This window comes from Aythya marila (assembly GCF_965140915.1).
Source record: "Aythya marila genome assembly, chromosome: 2".
NCBI classification, from domain to species: domain Eukaryota; kingdom Metazoa; phylum Chordata; class Aves; order Anseriformes; family Anatidae; genus Aythya; species Aythya marila.
Window position 1 is genome coordinate 63,207,543 of NC_139043.1, and position 20,580 is coordinate 63,228,122.

The 20,580-nt window shown below is 39.3% G+C and overlaps 1 protein-coding gene across 9 annotated transcripts in view; it reads right to left on the reverse strand.

Moving 5' to 3' along the window:
• Positions 1-20,580, reverse strand: part of ELMO1 (engulfment and cell motility 1) — a 322,098-nt gene that overhangs the window by 151,337 nt on the left and 150,181 nt on the right. For 8 of the 9 annotated variants that reach the window (XM_082753916.1, XM_082753922.1, XM_082753917.1 and 5 more), the window contains one exon: positions 12,681-12,789. In XM_082753916.1, the coding sequence (XP_082610042.1) occupies positions 12,681-12,789 (109 nt within the window). Of the gene's footprint in view, positions 1-12,680; positions 12,790-20,580 lie in introns of those variants that run through there. The other variant, XM_082753924.1, reaches the window with a different exon arrangement.

The following is a 20,580-nucleotide window of genomic DNA, read 5'->3' on the forward strand; positions in this document are numbered from 1 at the left end:
GAAAATGCAACTCAAACATTCCTAAAACATGATGGTGTGCTATTTAAAAACAGAGAAAAAAAAATAAATAGCGCATCAGCATTACACAAAGTACAGCCAGAGAATACAACAGGTTGAGTTCTAGACCAACTGCACTGCAATTCCTGCAGCTATGCTAGGTGTTCACAAAAATCAAGATGTCTGATTTTCAAATGCAGGGAAATAAGTATTAAAATTACCCTTCACAATACCTGAGGGGAAGGAAATGAAGGGGCAGCTGATGGCTCTGCTGTTGAAAGCTGAAGGAAATGAAGAGGATTCACCAAATATCTGTCCGTAAAACACAATACCACCTCACAAAGAATCCTCAAGATTTTCAATGCCTTTACATATAGCACATAAATAAAATATTATTGTAGACTTGTGACCCTCCAGCCCTTTCAGATGATAGGCTTATGACAAACCTGATCATGGATTATTATATGAAAAGACAGTGAACTTTCCAGACTACAAGAACATCAGACCCTACAGCATTAAATTAGGCAAACAATATCACCATCAGCCGTTACCAGAATAATGAGATCACACAGCACCTTCAGCTGGTCCCTATGGGAATTACTCCAAGTTGATCACAAGCTCCTCATAAAACATTATCTGAGAAACTAAGTCTTGGAGAGAAACAGGCAATAGAAGTAAAAAGCTGAGGACTAAATCATCTTTAGAATTTTCTGATTAATTTACTTAGGGCCTGGATAGCTACACTCAAACTTTTTTTCTGTGGAAAACCATTCATTCCCTTATAATTTCTATTCAACATTACTGGCTCTGATTTTTTTCCTCCTCCAAAATGGTTTCATCTATTTTGATAATATGCTCTGCTTTATACAACACTAGTTTAGCATTAGCATTCCTTTGCTATGGCCAAGCCAATCTTTCTCCCATTTATGCCTTTTGGTAACTTTTCCTACATAGGTGTACACACTTGAAACGTATGGTTATAAGGTGATCATTTTGCTTTCTGATTTGGTAAATTTGACACTTAATTCTCACTGAGTGCTTGCAGGGGCACAAAGATCAAGATATTAGAGGTTTTGCTTTTTAATTTTACTGCTCAAGTACCAGCTATATTCTGTGCTGAGGCTTAAAACTTCAAATTAAAAGCACCCAGTCAAAGAGCAACCAAAGAAAGGACTCACTAACCACAGGACTTATTGCAAGAAGTTTAAGAAAGTCAACATCGTGCCAATAAGCTTTCATAGTTATAAGTACACAAGCAATCGTATTTTGAGTCTTGATAACCTACTTCAGATGAACAAAGAGTCCAATGCTTTTCCTTAGAGTCCAATGCTTTTCCTTAGCTCCTTATCAACTGCTTCATAAAGCATCATAATATTGGCTATAATTGTGCTGTGTTTTTTGTTGTTGTTTTGTTTTGTTTTTAAGTGTCTGTCATCAAGTGTCTCTTTGATGTGAAGAGAGTGTGATGGGTCTTTCCTTGGATACTCAATAGAATAAATAAATTGATACTCTGTAGTGATAATTAGGAGAGAAAAAAAGAGCCCACCAGCCACTTTGGGGCATTGTTAGCAAGCATATTAGCAAGCTGTGTGCATAAAAAATAAAAAGGACCAGAAAAAGCAAGCTTGGCCATGAAAGAGTTAAGACCTAGTTGTGCTAGAGGCCAGAAGTTTGTTAAGACAGCATTTGAAGCCGCAAGAAGGATAAAGCCTGTTTACATACATCAGTAATAAACGAGACTGAAGGCAAAAGAACAACAACAACATCTCTAACTTGAGCCACATTTTTTTCCTTCAATAACAACTTGCAAAGATCCAGAACAAAGTCACAACTCTCCATGCCAAAGGAGCGCAGGGGCAGGTAACAACTCCTCCATTAAAAAATCATTCACATATCTAATAACTTCCCACAAAGAGTTTCATTTTGTTCTGATATCCCTAGTACACGAAACAAAGTATTATGGGAGCCTAAATTCATACGACAACCTGGTTTCAAAGACAAAGACTGGGAGTCTGTATGGGTGCATGCATGCACACCTCCCTATTAATAAATTCCCTACTGTGACAGGCTCCTCGAGTAGGCAGCATATAATTACAATTCCCTTAATGATTTATCAGCATACAGAGTCACACAACTTGTGCATATGAAGAGTACAGCTCTACTTTGCCCAAGAGATGGTGAGAAGGAGTTATGGGAGACTGCTTTATCTGAGGGCCTGTCCTGAGAGTACGGACAGACATACTGATACGTATGAGAAGAATTAGATGCCCTTGAGAAGAACTAGGGCCATCCTCTGTCAAAACTATCACAAAATAATGAAATAGAAGTTCTAGCTATGCTAGCTGTAAAATAAATGGCTTTAAATCTGTGGAGAACAGGGACATGTGATGAATGTGAATACTTGGGTTGTAATTAACTAAGGAAGTGCAATCCCATCTTAGCAGTTGTGAGGACCACAACGCTCTGGGGACTCTTCCATCCCCATCTCCCCGGCCAGCAGCACCAGAAGCCAGTTCTGCTCCCAGCCTGCCAGCGTCCCTTCCCTGGGCCTGGCACCGGCAGCAAAGGTCCTGTTTGGAGGGTCACAGGGTTTCTCCTTCAGGAGATGCCACCCTGGCACTGCACTCTCATCCCTAAGGAGCCAGCAGCATGCTGGAAAAGTGCCCTGCAGGCCCTGTGAGCAGCTCTATGCAACCAGGGCAAGGAAGGTACTGGGGAGGAGAGCATGTGGCCAGCCCCAGGCTCTCACAAGAGGGTAGGCTGAGACCCAGGCCTGGCTCCACCAGCCCTGATATTTCTTACCTTGCTGATGGGGAGAGGTGAGATCCTGATGAAAACTTGTCTAGGAGCCAGGATTTGCCCCCTGGCTCCACTCCATGACACAAAATCACGTTTACATTTGTTTTAGTATCATAAGTCAACTCTCCAGGTTATTTGGAATTCTTTCCCAAAATTCGGAATTGTCCTTACCCTCTCTTAATAAGAGGCATTAAAACTTTTACTTAAGAATTACACTGAAATTATTTTTTGATTCACACAAGGTGGCCATGACAAAACTTCAGCTTAAATTGTTCAGACATTTTACAAACCAAGCAATTCACTTTCTTGTCATACATAAAGACGTGCCCTGAAAATGCATTCATCACATTTAAACACCTGCTGCAAAGTTTCTGCTAACCCAGGTATGCAGAATGCCAAATGCCAAGTAAATAAGTACAGCTAAAGAGACCGTTTCAAGGGTGGTTTACTCACTCTTTGAATCGTTCATCATGAAACAGACTGCTGCACAATTAAAAGCTCATGCTGAAACACGAACATCTCTGTGGTCTGTAAAAGGCCTGAGGGTCTACAGCTTTCTCCCATCACAGTTCCAGCTAATTTATATTTCTTCATGAAGGGCAAGTGAAATTTAGTTGTTAGAAGCTAATTTTCTTAAACTTTTCATTAGCAAGAATTTCAGTGGAAACCAAAGTGACAGATGGTATTTCAACACGTAGGCAACGTTAGTAACTCAATGTTAAATATCCACATCACCTTCAGAGTGTGGATCCAATCCTTCAGGTTACTCACCTTTACTGTTACTTTTACTTGCACACACAGAGCATAAACAGTAAAACCTTAAAACAACGTACATAAGCAGTAAGATGTTTTATATTAAAGTACTGCTAGACAGATAAAGAAAATATATTAAGATCTAGACTTTCACTACTCTGTTTTGTTTGCTGTTTTGATCAACTCCCTGAGAAAAAAAACTCATACAAAGAAATACATCAAGGACATGCCCTTTTTAATTCATCAGGAATCAGCAATGACCCCTCCTTAAAAAGGTTCCCCCATTTTAACTGGGTATATGATCAGTCAGTATAAAAAGTAGGTTGCCAAAGTATCAGGTGGTACAATCATTTGATTGACAAAAAAATTAAGTGTGATTATATGAAAAGAGTATTATTCTCTGCTTTGTCGTCCCCCCACCAAGAACATCCTTATTTATCTGTTCAGTCCAAGCAATGGAAGGAACCATCATGTCTTCCTGAGCAAACACAAACAGCATGTTTACAACACACAGCATGCAGTAGGAGAAGCGGGATGTGCTAACCAGAGAAAAGCTTCAAAGAAACATAACTCTACTGTTCTGTGCCTGCCTTACCCTTGGTTAGTACTACATCAGGACATTGTACCTGATCTCATTCCTTGGAAGCCTGACAATCTGAATTTTAAATAACTTTAAAGCTCTAAAGCTCCCCTCACACATGCAGATTTTTAAAAAGGTATTTACTGTGAGTCAGAAAAAGTTAAAAAAAAAAAAAAAAAAAAAAAAAAAAAAAAGACAAATTACCAAACAAAGGTAAAAAGCCTAAGAGAATAAAGGTTTCTGACAGAGGACTCGACTACCCAGTCAATAGCAATCCAAAAGTGCCTCCAGTGCCATGCAAACATCCATGAAGCTCCATGTGTCGGACCACCTGGGACACTTAGTATATCCACTACCTCAGAGCCAGTTCAGCAAGAGGTTGTTACAAGGGTATTCACTTGCTCAAGAAAAGCAATGTTACTTGCAAAACCTCATGTGTTTGTCAGAACACTGCACACTTTTCTATCCTTTGCTAGTACAGCTTTGTCTCAGGAACAACGGCTACTGAACAGTAAATGCTGGTTCTCATTTTAGCAGACAACCGGCTAATGATTTGTCCTCAAACCCCCAAATCATTCCATCTTTTTTCATACAGCAAAATCTCTAGTCCCTCTTTTTTCACCTGTAAAGCTTTCTGCTTCCATCCTGAATATCCTTTAGCGTTGCCCAAACATTTTTGAAACATACAAAGCAACAAGATAGATACACTGAAAGTCGCTATTAAAGCAACGCTGAGCTTTTACAACTTATTTGATTCTATGTACAATTCACTTAGCAACTATATGCCTCTTTTAAACATAGCAATTGCAAAATTTTCAGCCTACTGCATAGAAGAGCTATGAAACCATGAGAGGTTACTGCAAATTTTAAGCACAACTTATTGCGAAATCTAGAAGACTTTGGCTATTTTTAACAAATCTGTATTTATAAAATAATAACAAAAGTGAAATAAGGAGGCCCAGAATTGATTCCAAGATTATTTTTCTCTTAAGTACAATCTGCTCAGCATTAACCTGTCACTGAACAAAGAGCAACCCTCAAAATGTCCACAAATTGTTCCAGGAAAGCAAAAAATATTTGGCTATACCTAAGCTGTCTGAAGGAACTTGCAAACCTGCAGGCAGAGGGGAACTTTAAAAGCTTGAACAGTTCCCCAATGCCAGGAAGAGATGCAGAGTTTTCAAAATGGGACACATTTTGAAGATTGTACTTAATCCCCATTTTTTTCTAAGGCAATAATCCAGTCTATCCACATCGCCTGGTTTGCTTTCACACACAAGCCTAGACTTAAATGTTACTACATCATCCGTATAGCTTAAAAAAAAAAAAATTTGGTTCCAGTGACCACATTAAGAGAAATTACAGCTTTTATTCTACCATGATATCAAGCTAGCTAAAGCCATAGCTTCCACTAATTACAGGAAATCAACTCCAAGATTTTTCTTTCTCCCCATCATTCTTCACCTTTGTTCTGCTAGTTCCCTAGTTTAGCATCCTCAGCAGCTAAGGTCTACACCTTATTCCCAATTTGATTTTATCAGGCCTTAACTTCCAAATCTTCCTGTCCCTTTCATTACCAGATAAGAGAGTTCTTCACACCTAATCGTATTACCTCTTTGTTGTCTTTGGAAAAATAAATTGATTTCTAGAAAATCTTTTCCATCCATGCATCTTTCTTGCCCTTAAGTGTCCATTTTTTTTTCCCACATTTCATGCTTATTGTATGAATAATATTATTGAAAATTAAGTAAATGTAATTTTAAAGGATATAAGGAATCCTGTATTCAGGACACCCACCATAAGATTAAGCACTTTGCACATATGAAACAAGTTATAAACCCTGCTCCAAAGAGATCAAAGACTTATAAAAGCAGACATATGGCTATAGACAATAGGAAAAACATGAGTGGGGTGGCTAGCTGACTGACCCAGCAGCCAACTTTGTATTGACTTTGAAGCTAACAGTGCCACATGTAGAAAGCAATGTTCCAACATCTGTCTCACTATCCCTCAGGACATAGGTAAAACCAAATCATCTTGCTCAAAAGGTGCCTGCAGCTGCTCATGTTCTCAGAGATTACACCGGATGCTTTGCAAGAACATCACAATTTACCATAAGCGTGCAGAGATTAAGATTTTTTAGAGCAAGTAAAAAAAAAAAAAAAAAAAAAAAAGAGCATCTCCCTAGGGAAAGGGAGTTTTATTCTCTTTTCAGAGGGACTGTGCCAACAGGACAAGGACTGTTTGACAAAGACTGATGTTCTGCTGTTGTACAAAAGTACAATTCAGATGACTCCACAAGTTACTGGCTTTGCATTAAGAAGGACAAGCATATTTAATACCCCTAAAGTAAGGAATGGCTAATTTGCTAGTAATGCTTCCAAAGTAGCCCTTAAAACTCAAGATCAATATGGATTTTAGGTTTTCCCTCCCCACCTCCCCCTCCACTGCTACTGATTGTTTTCAGAGTTAGCTGAATGGTGTTTATCTTGTGACCTTCACTTGAGATCTGATGAATTTTTGCTCTGACTGGGTGTTACCTGATGTGGTGATTGTTTGAGCAAGAGAATAAAGAGGTGGATATATGAGAATGAATGCACTGAAAAGCTAAGACAAAGGAGGTTATGATTTCTTTATAACTATTTCATTATGTTCTAAAGATAGGATCAAAAGTTCAGGATGAAAAAGAAAATTTGCTACCTTTTACTAAAACCTCCTTGGTAAGAAAAGTGGTTCAGTTTCATAACATACACTTCCTGACTCCTAAAGTGCTTCAGTCTCCAGAAGATGAAATTGCAAGAAGAAACCTCAGTAAATAAAATTAGATATTTTTAGTGTTCTATTTCAGGGGGTTTATTCTATTTAAATTTAAGAAAAGAAGGAGAAGGTAAAAATTACCTTTCAAGGCAATTACCTTTCAAACAAGGGGAAAAAAATTATATATGACATTCAACTATAAAAACATTGGATTTGCTGTCAACGAAAAAATCGAACCACATGAGTCCTCAAGTCTAGAATGCTGACCCTGCAGTGACCAGTATGGTTTCAGGGAAAGATTAACAGAAAAATCCTACAATGCACATTGTGGATTGTGCAAAGATGAAAAAGTGCTTCCTGACCCTTGCAGCAATCAGCTTACTCCTTGAAGCATGAGATTTGATTACCTTCATCTCGGCAGGCACAGCACTATATACCTATTAAGTACTCAGCATGATCTATTTGATAAAGGGACAATAACGTAAGAATTTCTGAACCAATTCAATTCTGCAACCTGGGCAATAATTGCTATGAGTAATCCATACCAAGAACATGTATGAACAGCATCAAGGGCATTATAACGTGTTGACATTTACATCTTCTCCTTTGAGGAAAAAAAAAACTATAAATGGATCAAGTCTAACAGAAGCCCATGACAATTAAATTCTCCACAATAAGAAAGCAAGAAAACCCAGCGAAGAAGTCATCTGATAAAAGCTTTAGGACAAATATTCTCTGACATGTGGCATATATCCCTGCGGTCTGTCACAAAGCTTGAGTGCTGATTTTTGCTAAAGCCCCTAAACACCACCCATCAAAAAAATCACATGGGAACATTTTCAGTTCAACATCTGTGTCCTGCTCAAAAATACACTAAAAATACTCAAGGTCTGACATGCCTTATATATAGAATAGCTCCAGGCATGCAATGATATTGGCATATAAACATATTCAGACTGTAACAGTGGCAGCACTGAGGAAAGCTGTCCGTCTGCACACATCACTAATCTACTCTTCATCTATTGGCTACAAGCTGGTATTTCTTTTTTTATTATTATTATTTGTATTTATCTGCAGTGTTACTGTCTCCCTGCAACGCCAGCAGACTGTTTAGGAGGCATTCCTCTAAGCACTTATGTCACATACCAAAACCTGCAGAAAGAAGAGGGAAGGTGGAGGTTACCTTAATTTTCATAGCTACTAAGAACGAAATATGGAAGGCCTTATTTTATCTGCTCTTTGTGAATTTGCCCATGTACCAGTATTGCCTAGCATCAAGGCGCTGTAGGAGGGGAAAGAGTGCGAACGCTGGGGTGAGAATGTTACTGGCTGATGTCAGCTCTAAGACACAGAGGACAAGACGCAAATCAGCTTGCTATCCAAGATGTACAAAGGAAATTATTAGTGGAGAAAGGAGAATTATCAAAGCATTTGCCAAGGTGAGTGTCTTGGCAAGTAGTCCTTAAAGCCATTCTCTTCAATGCCTTTCTAACAGCAACAGTTAAGTAAGATTAAAAGATTTAAGCCAAGTATTCCACTCTTCCCAGATTCAGAGATTTCACTGACTTACATATGTTTCAATAACTTCCATGTTACCTAAACACTACACCAACACTCCTCCCAAGTTTTTGGTTCTTCTGCTTCACAGGTCCACCTCTGTAAAGCAGTTAACATATTTTCAGCTCACAGCTTATACTTGAGCTTTCTTTTCTTGCACAAGATTAAACGTGTGCTTAAGTGCATTGCTGAAGAAGAAATGAATTTCTGAGTTATGAACATTTGGGAACCAAAGTCAAAGAGTGAAGAAGTCTGGTGCTTGGATTTGGAGAAATGCAAAATCTGGAGGAGTGGCAAACCTTTCACATTTTCTTCTGAGTCCTTTTCTGGAATGAATGCAGTGCTTGAAAGGACCAAAAAGAAATGGTAAAATGCCTTCCTCTTGCCTGAAGGTATTCAATACAATGGAACAAGGGCGGTATAATCACCATTAAAATACTCTTCATAAATAATGGACAGTCTAGTAGCATTTATCTACTCTGCACTTCAGGAAATTTTCTACTGCTGAATATTTCATGAATAAAAGGTAATTTATTGTGGCTTTTAAATTATACACTTCAGAAACTATTAGAAAAAAAGTTCTGTGTTCCTGTGCAATAATGACTAGTTATGAATTTCTATAGAAACACTAGCAGCCTAAATGCATATTTTGAAACATAACATATACAAACTACCAGGGACACCTTTGCCCTAGACTGTAGCTACTGATTTTTAATATGTCCAATCCTATTCAGCAATACAGTATTTATTTACAAGTGAATGATACTCTAAATGAGTGATGACAAACTTTTCTTTCTAAAATGAATAAGATAGCAAAAATAACTTTCCTTTCATATTTTTTTTATATGATAACAAAGCTGCCATACCAAGTCCTCTTTTTTTTAATTCACATTCCCTATTTGAAAAGGCCAGAAAAATGAAAAATTTAAAACATGAAAGCTTTTATCTCCAGAAGTTAGAAGCAATCAGAACAAACAGTACCAAACATGGCAAACAATCTAATAGCCCCCGCATGTGGACAAATGTGTCTGTGGCAAAAAGATTTATTTACTGAATGACTTCTCATGACACAGGCAAGGAAGAAGTCTGAGACACCTGGCTCACTCCTAGATCAATCATCTTTCTTAGTAGCAAAATGCACTGCAAATCCCATGGAGGGATGGGACATCTACAAAAGACATCACACACGAAGCAGTATTTCAGGTATTTTTCTGTGTATTTACAGAAGTAAAACAAAATTAATCTTTAGCACTTAATCCAAATAGCCTCACAGCTTTGGCAAGGTATGTCCCTCCTACATTTACTAGGACAAAAAAAAAAAATAAAAATCAGACAGACCTATCATGGATAATTTGGCTTTAGACACCTCAACTGCAGCAATAAAGTAATTTTGAGGGAGATGTATCTGCTGCAGTCTGCACCTTACACAACATATTTTTGCTTTTGAAGACATCTAGAATAGTTGCTAAGCTGTTCATTTATAGACATAGTGAGTGCAATCCTTAATAACTGGTATACTTGGTATGGTACTCAAAAGTAAGCATCATATCATTTGTCTGGGTCTGTCAAATACTGAGTATCAATTTGGAAGCTGTAAGCAATGCATGGGTTTTAGCCCGTCCTATAGCACAAAGAGTTTTTTCCCCTCGGTCAATAAATTCTCGCAAGACACCACATTTAAAAATCCTGGATGTATTAACAGTCAAATCATACACTTAAAACAGTGCTTTTGACGTCTATTGAAGAGCTGTTAGAAACAAGAACCAATGATACCTATATGCTTGTTTGCTGCTTCCTGAGTTGCTCTTCTCATTATATTTTGTGGACTTCAGCGTAAAGGTAAAAGAAAAGCATTTATTAGGGGGAAAAAAATCTTGAAGGAAAACAAGCATCTCTGTTGTGCCCCCTGCTCATGCAGTGTGAAAATGAAACTTGTGGTAGTGTTTGCCAAACAGACTGCAGCAGGACCCAAAACATTATTGATGGATAACTTAAGTTTACATATATAGATAAACACCATCTCTCTACACTAATGAAGATACAGAAACGCTCTTCTGTTTGATAGTATCTAACAATTTGGCAGGGGGCTGCAATCGAAGCCAAAGACAGCTTTACAGAATGCTCGTTTACTCTGTATTAAAATACAGTATTTTGTATCACAGTGTCAGAGTAAATGATACATATAATATCTGGTGTTTATGTAGAGCTTTACATATCCATATTTACATAGCCCTCACTATCCACGAAGAACTGTTTGGTGACCTGGTACGGCACTTGGATGTGCACAAGTCAATGGGGCCAGATGGGATCCACCCAAGGGTACTGAGAGAACTGGCAGAGGAGCTGGCCAAGCCACTGTCCATCATTTATCAGCAGTCCTGGCTATCGGGGGAGGTCCCAGTTGACTAGTGGCTAGCAAACGTGACGCCCATCTACAAGAAGGGCCGGAGGGCAGACCCGGGAAACTACAGGCCTGTCAGTTTGACCTCAGTACCAGGGAAGCTCATGGAGTAGATCCTCCTGAGAGTCATCACGCAGCACTTGCAGGGCAAGCAGGTGATCAGGCCCAGTCAGCATGGGTTTATGAAAGGCAGATCCTGCTTGACGAACCTGATCTCCTTCTATGACAAAGTGACACAGTGGTTGGATGAGGGAAAGGCTATGGATGTGGTCTACCTTGACTTCAGCAAGGCTTTTGACACCGTCTCCCACAGCATTCTCTTCAAGAAACTGGCTGCTCTTGACTTGGACTGGTGCACACTTCGTTGGGTTAGAAACTGGCTGGACAGCCGGGCCCAAAGAGTCATGGTAAATGGAGTCAAGTCCAGTTGGAGGCCAGTCACTAGTGGCGTTCCCCAGGGCTCGGTGCTGGGGCCGGTCCTCTTTAATATCTTCATCGATGATCTGGATGAGGGCATCGAGTGCACCCTCAGTAAGTTTGCAGATGACACCAAGCCATGTGCGTGTGTCGATCTGCTTGAGGGTAGGAAGACTCTGCAGGAGGATCTGGATAGGCTGCACCGATGGGCTGAGGTCAACTGCATGAAGTTCAACAAGGCCAAGTGCCAGGTCCTCCACCTGGGATGCAATAACCCCAAGCAGAGCTACAGGCTGGGAGATAAGTGGTTGGAGAGCTGCCAGGCAGAGAAGGACCTGGTTGATAGTCAGCTGAATATGAGCCAGCAGTGTGCTCAGGTGGCCAAGAAGGCCAACGGCATCCTGGCTTGCATAAGAAACAGTGTGACCAGCAGGGCTAGGGAGGTGATCGTCCCCCTGTACTCGGCTCTGGTGAGGCCGCACCTCGAGTACTGTGTTCAGTTTTGGGCCCCTCTCTACAAGAAGGACATCGAGGTGCTTGAGCGGGTCCAGAGAAGGGCGACGAAGCTGGTGAGGGGCCTGGAGAACAAGTCCTACAAGGAGCGGCTGAGGGAGCTGGGCTTGTTCAGCCTGGAGAAAAGGAGGCTCAGGGGCGACCTTATCGCTCTTTACAGATACCTAAAAGGAGGCTGTAGCGAGGTGGGGGTTGGTCTATTTTCCCACGTGCCTGGTGACAGGACGAGGGGGAATGGGCTTAAGTTGCGCCAGGGAGTTTTAGGTTGGATGTTAGGAAGAACTTCTTTACCGAAAGGGTTGTTAGACACTGGAACAGTCTGCCCAGGGAAGTGGTGGAGTCACCATCCCTGGAAGTCTTTAAAAGACGTTTAGATGTAGAGCTTAGGGATATGGTTTAGTGGGGACTGTTAGCGTTAGGTCAGAGGTTGGACTTGATGATCTTGAGGTCTCTTCCAACCTAGAAATTCTGTGATTCTGTGATATATAAGAGGAAACAGGATGTGTCCATTTCGATGAGCAATCCCACGACAAATGATTGTACTACTCAAAAAAAATAACCTAAAGACAAGCCCATGGAACAGTAAGAGAAAGAAGTCTGCACAGAGGATAACTAAGTCACCCGGTGGGACATGAGCATACCCCTCTGGAAATGATGCAACAGACCTGCTTCACGCAGAAGAAATTCAAAAATCAGCTGCCCATTTCCTCTAGTCCACTCTCATTCATGGAGTGCCAGCAAATTAGTATGAGAGACAGAAAAGGCAGAGTCATTCGAAGTGCTGGTATTTCTCGTAACCATAACGAGAAATGATTCACAGAATGAAATGCTTGCACTGAAATAAACTTCAGGTATCACTGAGCTCACTCAATGTTTCTTAGATGTCAAACAAACAGGCCAACTTACGCAGCTCTCCTACTTTCAGTATTTCGCACAGCATCTTTGTCAGCTCAATGCTACTTCGTCCAAATGGGCACTCATGCTTGTCTTCTCGACTACTGTTCTCCAGGACAATCTAAAGTAGGAATTAAAATGGAAAATAATCAGTTTGAAGAATCCATGAGCTGAAGTATTATACGCCACATCCAACATTTACAGTACACACCAGGCTGAATTCAGGAAAGTTTTCATAAACTTTAGCCTTTCCCCCAGCTAAATGAGAGGAGAAATGAGCTGACAGGAAAGCAAAACAAATAAACAAAAAGAAACACACACAAAAAGAGAAATGTTGCCTCCCTATCCATGAAGCAGTGACACAGAAGCAGTGCAATTCCAGGACCAACCCAGACGGTTTCCCATTCCTATACAGTGTTGCTGTCCTGCACCAGTCCTGGCTTGAAGAAATTGCATCAGAAGCCGAAGAGAATGAAATATTTAAAATATTCAAGAAACATTTCAAATTGCAGGTTAAAGGAAATTAAATATGATGACTCATAGACATAAGCACACCTAGGAGGAATCATAAAAAATATATGACAAAAATTGCATAGCTGGATTCAGGCTCCAAAAAAGATCCAAGTGACAATAATCAAACTCCAGTCCACAGAGTAAGAAAATGTGCTCAGTTTCTCCATTACAGAAGACATTTGAATGCAAATCATTCCAGTGTTTTCACTCTTGCATCAAGCCCATGAATGCCGCAAAAACAGCTCAAGGAAAGTCTTCATGTTATCAGTTGAATTACGGTGCAAAAACATGAGAAAAGAACTTCTTGAACATTTTTGCACCATTTTGCACCTGAAATAATATTTTCCCCAGCACTACAACTAAACAAGAGATTTCACTGTATATGAAAGATGAGTTATGAAAATACTGTAGATTTCATTGAAGGTGTGTGCCTGAAAAGGCAGATAAACTGGGGCTGGAGAAAAGGAAAAAACAGTCAAAACAGATTTGCAGTAAGATTTGTCTCAGCAGTAACAAACTTTGCCACCAGCTTTAAAAAAATTGGAAAAAAAAAATACAACCTAAACATCTGCTGCACAGCTTGGGGGTGAGGGAGAGAGAAAGAAAATGAATTTCAAAGGTAAGAGATTTTGCCAAGCTCCAAAGAACCTCAGCAGCTCTCTAAATTTTCTTCACAAACAAGCGTTTAGACACTGCTCTGTGATTTGCATTCCTCCTGTCTCCTTAGCTCCTATCTTCACTATGTTTTTTTGTTTGCTTTTTTAATCTTTCAACTTTGTCAGCAAGGAAAGCTTCCAAAACAGTAAAACAACATTGCTTTCCATCACGACAGAAAACGTTGTGCTCCTTTCTAAAATCCTAGAGTTCCCACTAAATCTTCATTTATAAAAGGCTCCAAGGCTGGAACTTCGCCCGAAACAAGGTGGTGGTGGCAGAGAGGAGGACTGGAACCATCACTGGATGCCAGCAAAACCTTCCCTCTCTCCCCAGATCTTAGCTGTGATTGTTCGTTATCCATGCTCTATCATGTGCAGAAGTCTTCGCTGTCAGGCAGTTATGGTAAAAGTGGGAAAATGAAATGAAAACCCAAAAGCAAGAGTGAAAGTTATCTGCTTCACATAGCATGCTGAAACCTCCTCACCAAGAAGTATCTACTCCAGTCCTGCTCTACAAAGGGCAGCTCCAAAGCCATCCCCCGGGGATGTAAAAGGATGGTTGCTTTCTGCATTGTGAAAATGGAAGATCGCTTTGTTTTGTTTTTCGTTGTTGTCTTTTTATCACCTAGATATAACATACTTGCCTCGATTCCCGCAGATGCTTAGAAACTAATTCAGGATGTGATAAATACCTGACTCTTACTGCTTTTCACTGGGCCTTTCCAACAGGGTATGTTAGAATCACGGTCACCGCTCTGCCAAGAGGACTTACTTTTCCTTGTAAAAGTTTTGGTTTAAATTACACCTAATTGTTCTGTGTCACATCTGGGTAACAGCTGTATCAAATCAAAGAAACACCCCTGCAATTTTTGTTTTACGTTGCTGCAGCCACCGTTCAAGGAACATGAGAATATGATTTTGCCTTCTGGATGAGTCATCTTGCTCCAGTCTCTTTCATGGAGGATAGTGCTACATTTCCACATCCAAACGCAGGAGCTATGACAGATTGGCACACATGCAATATAAGGCTGTGTCTTCAACACCTCCCTGGGATCACTTCTCTTGTTTTATTATTATGTGTTTTATCTCTCACATAATAAAACGTAAAATCTGCATACTGGAGCAGGGGGCTGCTTTGACACAGATTTAGAAACAGCAGAGAAACACTGGTAATAAAATCAATGAAAAGGCAAAATGAAAGGGTAAGGGGGAGGGGATGAGAAGCTCTCAAATCAGCATTTCTACTGGCTTCTGGCAAATGCATTTTGTTGAGTTTCACATTAACCTGACATATTAACACTTCATGAGCACATAGATATTTAATGGTGACACCATATATGCATATAATGTAAGGCAGAATTACAGCAATCTGTAATAATGCCAGAGAAATAGTTAAGGAACTGTGTATTGCTATACAGCAAATTAAATGGCAATTTCAGTAATCAATATGTAAAGCAGCTTTGAAACAATCCTCACTCACACTCTCTCTGCAAGCATCATCTTTCAGAGTTTGCTGTGCAAAATAAGGCAGAGCTGACATGTTACATTGCTGCAGGAAAGGAAGATGGAAGACTCTTTACTACATCTAAGGCAAATTTGTAGGCAAATTTGACTAATATGGATCTTCCATAAGAAACAGCAATGGTAAAAAGGTGTGTGGAGGGGTGTCCTTATAAAAACCCAAAGGAAAATTATTCTTAATCTTGGCAAGAGATTTACAACATTCTTTAGGATATTTGTAATATTCTTTTCATGACTTCACGACTCATATCCTGTTCCATTAACATTATAAATATGAACATTATAAATATAAAAACATGAATATTATGAACATTATAAATATAAAAATCCTGTTCCAAACATTATAAATACAGCTTGTTTTTGTTCCAAACATTATAAATACAGCTGATAATGGCATAATTTTAATCTTACTTCCTTTATCAATCTGGTTATGGAGGAGAAATAAGCAGAGAATAGACATGTTTGCTCCATAAACTGGTGAAAACTGTAGCAGGGGAAAACATAACACAGCTCTAAACAGAAAATACTTGTGAATCAAGCCATCAGTACACTCTGTAGACATACACATTTCTGTCACAGCAGTTATTTTAGCAAGGAAAGTAAAGCAGTGAGGAAGTCACCAAGACCAAATAACGTTCATTCAAATGGCGGTCTATTATCAGTGCCCCCCCCCCCCCCCCCTCACAAATCCACCACAGCAAGCTGCAGATCTACCAAATGTTTAACTATCAACAGGTATGATTGCTAAATTTTACTCTGGGGAGAAAAATACTTAAAGGCAGAAACCATGGACGTTGCAGGAGAGCTCTCAGCACCTTGACCATCTTCCCTCAATCCTATCTCGGCCCTTGTCTGCTTGGTAGCCCTTTATTTTGATATTAGGCATCTACTTCTGCCAGCTTATCCTCTGTTTGCAGAGCTATGGAATTGGGAAGATGGAAAAATGGCTTTTAATACGCTAGATATTATACAGACAAAATCCAAAACTACCTTGCAATACAGAGATACGAAATGCTGCACATCATTTTTTCTTTCTCCGTTCCTTTAAACTCTACAGCCCATTACTATGAGGCAAGGCAAAAAACAAGCATCATGTGTAACACACAGTAAATACAGAACAATTTTCTTAAAAATCAACAAAAAATACAGACATGGATCTCAAGAAAATGAAAACAAAAGGGAAAAAGTTACCCGGAGAGGGCAGACAGGCAAAGTTTGAGTGAGGATAAGATACTAAAGAAAAAGACAAGATAAAAAGTTGGTAAAAGGAAAGTGAAGTAATTTAAAAAACAAACAAACAAAAAAGAACACAAACATTCTTCCTCCATGTCTCTGAGCTGCAAGAACAAGATCCATAGAATGAGAACAGAGAATAAAATTAAATCAGAAGAATGAGATTAATTGACTAGCAGAAGGGGAGAAAGGAAGAATTTAAAAAATAAATAAATAAATAAATAAAATATATATATATATATTTTTTTTTTTAATCAAAGGAGCTGAAATTTTTAGGAAAGCCAGCATTACCCATTTTCTTGGTTTTTCTACAGTTGAAACTTTGTAGCCTGTTAAAGCACAGGAATTTGACAATCTCTGTAATAGAATACAGATCTGTACAGTTTTTACTATTTTTAGGTTACCTCATGTATGTACTTCTCTCATTTACAAATTCCTGTTGTAAATAGAACAGGAACATTTCCCAAATACAAAAATAAGTAATAACAAAGCAAACAAACAAAAACAGAAAACAAACAAACAACAACAACAAAACACACAAATAAAACAACTGAAGTGATCAGAAAGAGAAATGATGGCTTAGGGTAATGCATTTCAGGCAGTGTTGTTTAGCAGCTGCTGACAGCTGAATTTCTTCTGGGATTTAGCCATATGAATTGCCTGAAGTACACAGTTTTCTCTGAAGCCAAAAGCGTTTTAAAGAAGAGGAAGGCAGCCTTCAAGTGTCCTATTGTCCAACAAAACATTTAGAAAGTAAGAGGAAGGAATAAGCCTCCTTACAGAATATATTTAGTTCTTGTTTTTGAAATACTTTTTTTTTTTTTTTAGTTCCTCTTTGTATTGTAGTTAATGTTACTCAGCATCACCCAGAGAAGGCTAACCTACCTTTACGAGATATGTACTAATAGCATGGATATATATTTATAATATAAATATAATAATAAATATAAATATATAATATAATGGCATGGATATTTTATAATATAAATTCAAATGTTATGCCAACATCACAGAGGAATAGTGTAAAACCTCCAGCAGCAGAAAGAAACAAAATCGAAAGATTTTCTAACTTTACAGCAGGAAACTTCACATTGTTGCTTTATGATCTTCCATTGAATTATTCATTGAGTCCATGCCTTCCTCGGGAACAGACTCCTTGGGGAGGCTATGGACTAAATGAAAATTTTTCCATACTTGACTACCATGGTCTTAAAAGTCTGCCATCAGCCTCGATAATGAAGCTTATGCCTGCAACTAAGAGTTAATGATTGACAAAAACCTAAAGTTGTAAAGACAGGTATCATATTCAAAAGCTTCCTTATCAAAATTCATAAGGATGAAACTACCTGGAAGAAGTATTGCTCCTTCACCAGGAATATCAACTTAGCCAATCCCTTAATCCCTCACATTAAAAATTAAATTGGCTCAAAATATACTGCCCACAGCAATTGCAGAAGTAATACCTGAACCAATCTCAGAGCTTGGCAATAGAATAGAGATTCATTATGACTGGGAAGTAAATACAGAGAGTGAAAGACAACAAGACCCACTATAGCTTCAGCAATACTTGTAATAAATCCCACAGCTGAGAGTTCAACAGGCATTGCTGCACTGTTAGGAAGGGGAATTTCCCCGGACATATTTCATTGTACTGTCTAAAATCATTCTGCGTTAACAGAGACCAAGTTTTCTAGCAGTAGGTTAGTATCACGAGGTTCAGAGAGCAGCTGCTTAGTAAATATGGTAAAAATCTACCTAGACCCAACATGAAAATCTGGCAGCATTTTAATAACCAAAAATTACAGAGATGCTCTTCATTTTTTTAATTTTAATTTTTATTTTTTTTGTCACTGCTTTTCCTGCTCTTAAGCTTTCTTATCACATATGGCACGCTTCACCATTCCCATTTCACGTAGATGCCTTAAGTAATTCTAGGAAGCAAATCCTAAGGATATACTTCTTGAGGAGGATAAGGGACTCTGCTGCAGGCAGATTCAGTTCCCATTTATCCTCATCTCCATTTTCCTCCTAAGGCAACTTGCCATTTTCCTCAGCTTCAGCACGAGCATTCTCTTAAGATCCTTTGCTCAGCACTGTCCCCTCTAACCCCTCTTTATCTCTGTTGTTTTTATTTTCAATTTGCCATGTTTCCTCTCCCCCTTATCTCAGCCTTCCTTCACATTCCTGGGGCAGATCAGAAATTCCTTGTGGCAAAACTAAAACAAAACAACAATTTTGTCTGTCTTGCTCAGGTAGGCACTAGAATTGCCATTTGTTAAATCAAAATTTGGAAAACAAGCTGAGACCTACATGGGATGGGGTGGGGTGTGGGTGGGTATCCAATTATGTCCTTGTATAACAACATACAGGTTACAGGATGGATTCAAACTGGCCTGGTAACATTACAGCCGGTGTTTGACTCTGCAGCCATAAAGCACTTTAACTCGGATGGCTAATTCCAATAGTTGGTTTTCTTTTTAGAATATCATGGTGATCCCCTCCCACACCCCCTTCTTTTAAAACAACCCAAAAGTTAGTGTCAAACTATCACAAGTGAAATTTGGATGGTTCTGCTCCACATGAGCAGCTGCACCTAGGGATGAATTTTGCTTCTCACATAATCACCTTAACATAAAGCACAATCATAGTGTCTTTACTGTCTATCAAAAACTATGTACACTGCAACTTGTCTTCATATATTATACAGCTTCTTTCTCCCTTTGCCACTCCATGCAAAAACAAAACAAAACAAAAAAAAAAACAGATTACTGTAAATCTTGGTGGCAAGGCCCAAGAAAACTGAGAAGGCCCAGCTGCCACGTCATCATCAGAAGCTGCACCAGGATCTGCTCTTCACTTCTCACAGGCCCCAGCTGGGGCTTGAAACTGCTTAGGGACACAGTTTAGTGGGTGATATTAGTAATAGCATGATGTTTGGACCAGATGATCTTGGAGGTCTCTTCCAGCCCTAATGATTCTAAGATTCCTCCTCCCTCCCTGCCCCAAGCAAATGTGAGAGGGCAATATTTTCCCTCAGTCCTCTCCTTGCTCACCTACTGCAGAGGAAGAGAGCAAGAACTTACAGTACCTGCATAATGTAACAAGTTTTTGAATTTTCTTTTCTCTCACAACGTAAGAAGGGCCCTATTAGTGCTCTAATGTTCTTGTGGTATGGATATATTAGAAAAGCTTCAACCTTTGTCTCACTTCAATGAGACCGGCAGCTAGTGTAGCATCACAAAAGCTCTATGAAAGAGGAAATGAGAAAAACCTGTGAGACTCCATAGCTACTCTTCTTTTCTCCCCAGGTATGACAGAAAAAAGAGAAAACAAGAACACATTAAGCGACTGGGAGCCACGAGGCATAGACAATTTGGCCTTATGTGGAAAATTGCATTGTCTTATGAGACACACCAAGAAGACGTGCATAACAAAGCTCACTTTTCTCACTACCTTTAGCAGAACAGAAATAAATTACATCCCTTTCCAATCATTTCTGGGAGGAAAAAAAATAGCATGGCACAAATCAGGCTCAGTTTTATTTCAGAAAATGCTGAAATTATATGTTGGACTACTCATATCTGATCAGGCTAGAATGAGTAGGCATGAGGAGACTTTGTGAATTGGCGGAAGGATGTGTAGGCAGCCTCCTATACAACAACTGCATGGGTTAGAAAGTATATGGCATGTAGTCTGGCTGTGACTCAACCCATTAAAGTTCTGAAAGGTCTCTGCAGAACGCCAGCAATCTTCCCACCTGCATCTCGGGGGCTCATAAACAGCACCTGCTCCTCCAATGTGACTTCTGAAGACTTAAAAGGAAAAGACATTCTCTCTTCAACCTCCCCAAAAGTGGCAACTCAAGTAGCTGCTGGGGAAGAAGTGTCACTGCATCACAGCTGTATGAATAACTGATTTTCCAGCTCAGCAGATGCAGAGGAAAGGGGGATTTTCTATTTGTGACCCTAAACCAGCTCAATTTCTAATTT